Source organism: Diabrotica virgifera, chromosome 9 (genome assembly GCF_917563875.1).
Source record: "Diabrotica virgifera virgifera chromosome 9, PGI_DIABVI_V3a".
Classification (NCBI taxonomy): domain Eukaryota; kingdom Metazoa; phylum Arthropoda; class Insecta; order Coleoptera; family Chrysomelidae; genus Diabrotica; species Diabrotica virgifera.
In genome coordinates, this window is record NC_065451.1 from 178,588,984 (window position 1) to 178,596,160 (window position 7,177).

Consider the following 7,177-nt stretch of genomic DNA (forward strand, 5'->3'; position numbering starts at 1 on the left):
TTAAAAGTTTGTATGTACTTAAATATTTGTTTGTTTTTAAAGACTTTATATTCTGATACACGAATCATAAAATGTGTTAAACATGTTTATCCCGGTACTGATTCGTGAAATTGTTAAACATAATTTCAATTATAACTATAATAACAGTTAGTTTCCACGTTAACAAAAATAAACAGAATAATTCAATTTGGACGTTACGAATTGTCCGTTACGAATTTGTATAGTTACGAACTGTCGCCGTTACGAAGTGTCGCCGTTACGAATTTGTATAATTACGAACTGTCGCCGTTACGAACTGTCGCTGTTACGAATTGTCTGTTACCAGTTGTCCGGTTACGAACTGTCGCGTTACGAGATGTCTGGTCATGCATTAAACATCCCTTAACTGTGTCAACAATGAGGTTAGCTTTGTACATTGTCAAAATTTATCGTAAAATAACATAAACTTATGAAATTTCTAACTCCAATATAAAATTAGTTGTGAAAACAACTGTTTGTATACTATAAAAAACTTAAAAATTAAAAAATTCGACAAAATAACAGCAAAAAATGCAACAAACTGACAGCCACAAAAGTAAACAAACCCAAACCTCAGAAATTGTACTTAAAATATATGAAAACATCCCAATCGTCTTTCTTTGTACCTATCTCTTTTCAATGCACTGAGTCTAGATCGTTCATAAAAATAACATGTGTTTTTACTTAATAACAGGCGGCAGCTGGTTTGTCATTAGTTTCATGCGTGGAAGAGAATGATGCTAGATAAAAATGTGTTTTATCTCGCCAGGTATTAATGACGCACGGGTAAAGACTCGTGGACTCAACTGTATGTAGCTTATTGAATGTGGAAAGCCGGCAGTATTGCCATTTTAAGTCCTTATATCTAATCGAAAAGTAAACGTAGTGTATAAACTTTTATTTTATTTTTCAGAGGAATCAATGATTTGGAAAGCAAGAAATTTTGGGGACCAGGAATTGTATCATAATGCTCAGAACATAAAGATGCCTTCGTGTGAGAATCTACAGAATTTACGGAATAGATAGTCAAATAATTAGTGTTCGTATATTTCCACATTTAGAGATTTTAACAATATATTTATAGTTAATTTATTTTGTGTCATACAGGAAGGTTTCAGTCAAGTTGGATATTATATATTATTGCAAATTTTGTCGACGTGAATATAGATGATGTAGAAATACGTGTTAAGTACTATAATGACACATTTTTAGATAATCAGGATATACCATTTAGTTAAATTTTGAAAAATATTGCACGAATCAAGCAAAAAATATTTATGTCATAAGTGCATACCAAATAGATGTTTATGTTTAAATTTTCGTTGAATTATGTATGTTTTAAATTCTGTTGTAGTGTAACTAGAAGGCATGAAAACAAATGTTTAATATATTATATTACAATAATTTGTTGTGTTTTAATTAGAATGCCTTTCCTACAACGGCCATATACAGAGTGGACTAAAAGTCTGGAACCGTCTAATTATCTCTTAAATGGATATTTCGAATTTTTACAAAAACGGGTTACGCATATTATATGCAATATAGAACTTTCAAATTTGGTGTTTGTAATGTGCCAGATTTACTATTTTTCTGATATCGTCAGTCACTTTGGTTTTTGAAGTTTAAACGCGATTGGGAAAAATGTTGAGAGTGAATTTTATAAAAGCACTGATGCACTGTAGGAACTACACGCACACAGACAGTATGAAGTTAATTGCTAAATTTTTCAAGTTACGTATGTATCAATGCAAATAAAATCACATATATTGGTGTTTTTAGTAAATATAATATAATAAAATCACATATATGGGTGTTTTTAGTAAATATTATTTATTATAATTTTTGTGTCTTGGGATTTTTCTTCCTTGGGAATAGGATAATTAGTATTAAAATATGATGAAAAGAAAATACAAATTTGTGTAGAAATTCTGACGTTTTTTAGATTTTCTACGACTCTCCACGGGGAGGCTACGGTTTATAAAAAATGACGTATTAACGTTATTTTTAATTTTTGGTATTTCTTTGAGTATTAAAATTAGTTTAATATTTAAATAAACATACAATTAAACTATTTAAAATATATTTATTTCGTTGAAATCATAATAATCGAAGTATAACTTCAATTTTTTCATCCCCCACTCTACATACTTTTTGAATCAAAATTTTTATTCTCTTAATATTTTTACTTAAAAAGGGTATACTACATTCATCTCGTTAAACTCAACTGTTTTCGAGATAAACGCATCTTAAAGCTGCTATACAACATAATTTTTTGCATAATATCATTGTAATTGGACCCGAAAAATAAACTTGAAACAATAATAATTGTGCCAGTTCTCATATTTATGTTAAGTTAATTGCTAAATTTTACGTATGTATCAGTGCAAATAAAATCACATATATTGGTGTTTTTAGTAAATATATTTATTATAATTTTTGTGTCTTGGGATTTTTCTTCCTTGGGAATAGGATAATTAGTACTAAAATATGATGAAAAGAAAATACAAATTTGTGTAGAAAGTCTGACATTTTTTTGATTTTCTACGATCTTCACGGAGAGGCTACGGTTTATAAAAAATGACGTATTAACGTTATTTTTAATTTTTTGGTATTACTGTGAGTATTAAAATTAGTTTAATATTTAAATAAAAATACAATTAAACTGTTTAAAATATAATTATTTCATTGAAATCATAATAATCGAAGTATAACTTCTTACGTGCGTACAAAGTACCTACACACTCTTTTTAAAACAACACACTGTGGATTGTTCCTTTATTGAAATCTAAAGTTCAATACCAGTTCAACCGTATACAGTACTTTCGATTTTCTGCAACCAGGAACATCTTGAAAAGATAACGCCTCATCGTCTCAATAATTTTTTTGATTAAAACTATATACAACTATGTAAATTAAAATGTTCATACATAATAATTAAAATTATTATGTATTAAAAAAAATGCTGTATCCCGAATGAAGTACGTACCTCATAGTGGCGGGATACGGGCAACAATACATTGGCTTATAGGGCAGTCCTTACAGTAGGGATCCTGGCCTATACAGAAAAATGCAGGCGGGTGTGGGGTAATACTGCACTTTGGTTGCATTGGTGGTGTATTGGCTAAACGTGCAGGGCAGGATATGGTGCTGATAGAAAAGGCATTCAGGCATCAAATATCCAAAAACCTTTTCAGGCCATAATAATGAAAAGACCTTCTCCAAACGCAATAAAAACTTATACTGAAATGATGGCATCTCCTGAGGTAAAATGAGCCTCCATTCGGATCTCCGGGTGAGGACTATCTCAGGGGGAACACCATTGCAGGTTAGAAAAATCAGGATAGGGTCTTGGAATCTTGGTAGTCTTACAGGTAAGAGTCTGGAGTTAGTGGATGCGCTCAAACGAAGAAGAGTTCAAATTGCTTGTATTCAAGAAACTAGAAACTAGGTGGAAAGGACAAAGGGCGAAAGAACTAGGTGATGGATATAAATTGTGATATGTAGGGAGTAGTAACACTAGAAATGGAGTTGGTATAATTGCTGATAGTGAAATGAAAGATAACGTAGTAGAAGTTGTAAGAACGAGTGATAGAATGATGTCAGTGAAATTTGTAATTGATAAAGAGGTATTTAATGTTGTGTGTGTATGCTCCTCAAACAGGTCTGGGTGAGAATGAAAGAAGAGCTTTCTATGACCAATTAGGAGACGTACTGAGTGATATTCCAGCAGAGGAGAAAGTTATAATAGGAGGTGATTTCAATGCACAAGTTGGCCAAGCCAAGACAGGATATGAAACAATACATGGGGGATTAGGCTTTGGAACTAGAAATGAAGCTGGAGATGACATGCTAGAATAAGCAACAGCATTGGATATGGCGATTGTTAACACATTCTTTAAAAAGAGAGAAACTCAACTTATTACCTACAAAAGTGGACAACATCAATTCCAGATAGACTACTTTATGACACACGTGAATGCAAGACACACGTGTAAGACACACGTGAATGCAAGGTAATAGTTAGTGAGACAGTAAGCCAACAACATAAGCTGCTTGTTCTGGACATCGAAGTGAAAAGTGAAACTAAACCAAAATATCGGAAATGACCACAAAAAATCAAGTGGTAGATGCTAAAAGATGAGAAGGAAGGTCTATTCAGGGAAAGAATAGTAGAAAAAATATGTTGGAACATGAAAGGAAGCCCTAACACAATTTGGAGAAAAAATAGCCAATATTATTAGAGAGACGGCTATTGAAATACTTAGGAAAACGTCAGGAAAGAAGTTTGAGGATAAAGAGACTTGGTGGTGGTCAAATAATGAAGTACAAGGAAAAATAAAAGAAAAGAGAAAATTATATGTGTGTGTGTGTGTTTAGATTTATGACCTTGGTTTGAACCAATTGGCCAGCTCAAATTTTTTTTTTATTTTCATAGGCACAATTTCCTAATTTTAACTGATATACATTATATTTTAATAATCACAAACATATATTACATACTTAACATTAAAAATACATACTAATAAAACACTATTACTAAATACTTATACTAAACCACTAATTGATATTAATTTTTTTTTTCTTTTTTTTTCTTTCGCGCTAAGACCTAAACCCGATTCATCCTCGCGGAGGTTTAGGCCTTCTTTGTGATTTTTTGTTTATTTTTTATTTTGTTTTTTTTTATTGTTTTTTAATATTTATTTATTTTTTTTATTATTTTTTTTTTCTTTTTTTTGTTTTTTTATATATATATTTTTTTTTAATTTTTTTTATATATATTTTTTTTAAATATCAATTTTCATATTTTTTAAGTGGTTATAAACAATTTTATACAAATTTATATTTCGTGTACATAAAATGGAATTTAAATTGGTGGGGAGAGTAACTCCTACTGTTTGTAGATTCTTATATAACTGTTGATTCAGCATCTGGAAGTTTGCGCAATCGAAAATCACATGCTCTAAAGTACCCAACTCCCCGCATGTGCAGTTTTGAGAAGTGGCCAACCCTAGTTTATTTTTGTGAACTGGATATAAACCATGTTTGTTCCTTGCTCTATTTAAGGTTTTAATGAAGTGCCGATTTGTAATGTCGTTAAACCACGGTTTTCTATAAATTTTTGGTTGGATATCATGAAATCGTACACCTTTAAGAGAGATATCATATTCCAGTTGCCATTGCTCCATTTGTTTTTTCTTAAACCATTGTCGTAGATCAGTGACTGGCATTAATGGTTCTTCTATCGTTTCCCCTGTTGTAGTAGCATCCTTGGCAAGTCTATCCACTATTTCATTTCCGTTAATTCCATAATGAGCCTTAATCCAAACCAAAGAAATTTGTTTACCTGTGTTCGTAAGTAACTGGATTGTTTCTAAAATTTTTATAATTACTACTGATGAAGTGCTTGATAATTTAGTTTGTACTATTGTGTCTACCGAACTTTTGCTATCTGTTAATATAACAAACTTATTCTTGTGATGGATATTAATATACCTCAAAGCTTGAAGAATTGCGATGAGCTCAGCAGTATAACTAGACATTTGATTTGAAAGTTTAAATTTTTTGGATAGATTTTCATTTGAATGGTAAAAGGCGCATCCAGTTGACTCAGCGAATTTGGATCCATCTGTATAAATACAATCGGACTCCGGCCATCTTTTCAGAATTGTTTTCTCAACAAACGTATTTATGTTAAATTGATTAACATGTGGTTCAATATTAAGATAATAATAAGGAATTTGTAGTTCTAATAGGTTATAATCACAATTATAAAAGGGAAGGATGTCATTTCTGTAAACCTCGCTATTAAATTGGATTAATAGCTGATAACTGCTTATTACTTTGGGATGAATTTTACGTCGCCAGAAGGGACTATCTATTTTTGAATTGAGGTTTTGTATTTTCTCAGATCTTTTCTGTGCTAGGAGTTTTGACATAAAAACATCACACAAAAATTGCCGTCTAAGATGCAAAGGAGGCTCTGCTGCTTCAATTTCTAAAATATGTGTTGGTGTGCTTTGTATACATCCAAGACAAAGTCGTAAACACTTATTTTTTATTTTTTCCAATATCTCCAATTGAGTTAAATTTGCATTTCCATATAAAATACAACCATAGTCAATCACTGAACGTATTAGTGCTCTATAGAAGATTAGTGATATATTTGGATCGGCTCCCCACTTTGTGTGGCTAAAAGCTCTTAGTACATTTATTGCGTTTTCACATTTTTTTGACAAATGATGAATATGTTCTTTCCAAGAGAGCTTTTGATTTAAAATTATGCCAAGGTATTTAACAGATGTTTTATATGGGAATGTGAAAGGTCCTGTATTAATTTGGTTTGGTGGTTGATAACGTCTTCTCGTAAATGAACACATGACTGATTTATCTTGAGAGATGCGGAATCCATTTCTTTGTGACCATTCGGCAATTCTTTCTGTGGCGTTTTCTAATGCATTGATTGAAGCTTCGATCGACTTCTTTTCCGTATAAATGCAAAAGTCGTCTGCGTACTGAAGTATTCTAGTTTCTTCGGTAATAGAACTAGTAACATCAGCAGTGTACAGAATAAACAATAATGGACTTAAAATACTTCCTTGAGGCAATCCAATTGATGTTGATTTGGGCGTACCTATCACTCCATTTATATTTAAATACACTTTTCTATCACGGTATAACTTCATTAAGTTCGCAATAACCCCTTCTGGAATTCCTATGGCGTATAATTTATCTGTCAATATGTCCAGATTAACTACATCATATTCTCCCTTAATGTCTAGAAATAGGCAGGATATTGAGTTGTTACGAGTAAATGCTAATTGTACATCAGTAACAAATGATGTTGTAACTTCTTGAGTTGAACGTCCTCTTCTGAATGCATATTGGACTGCTGATAATAATTGATTTTTCTCCAGCCAGTGTTCTAACCTGTTTTTAATAAGTCGTTCGTACGTTTTCATTATACAAGACCCCAATGCAATAGGTCTGTAGGAGTCTGCAGAATCTCTAGGTTTATTAGGTTTAAGAATAGGTACTATTAAATATTTTTTCCAATCGTCTGGTATGTTCGACTTGTTTGTATATATACTGTTATAAATGCCTAATAAGCGCTGCTTAGTTATAAATGGAATCTCAGCAATCATTGGGTAATGGATGTTGT

The 7,177-nt window shown here is 31.6% G+C and overlaps 1 protein-coding gene across 1 annotated transcript in view; it reads left to right on the forward strand.

Annotated features, from left to right (window-relative positions):
• The window catches only part of LOC126892017 (dnaJ homolog subfamily B member 12), a 49,397-nt gene extending 47,975 nt beyond the window's left edge, over positions 1-1,422 (forward strand). The window contains exon 6 of the mRNA XM_050661435.1: positions 932-1,422. Within this exon, the coding sequence (XP_050517392.1) occupies positions 932-1,044 (113 nt within the window). The 3' untranslated portion in view covers positions 1,045-1,422. The remainder of the gene's footprint in view (positions 1-931) is intronic.
• The last annotated feature ends 5,755 nt before the right edge of the window (positions 1,423-7,177 follow it).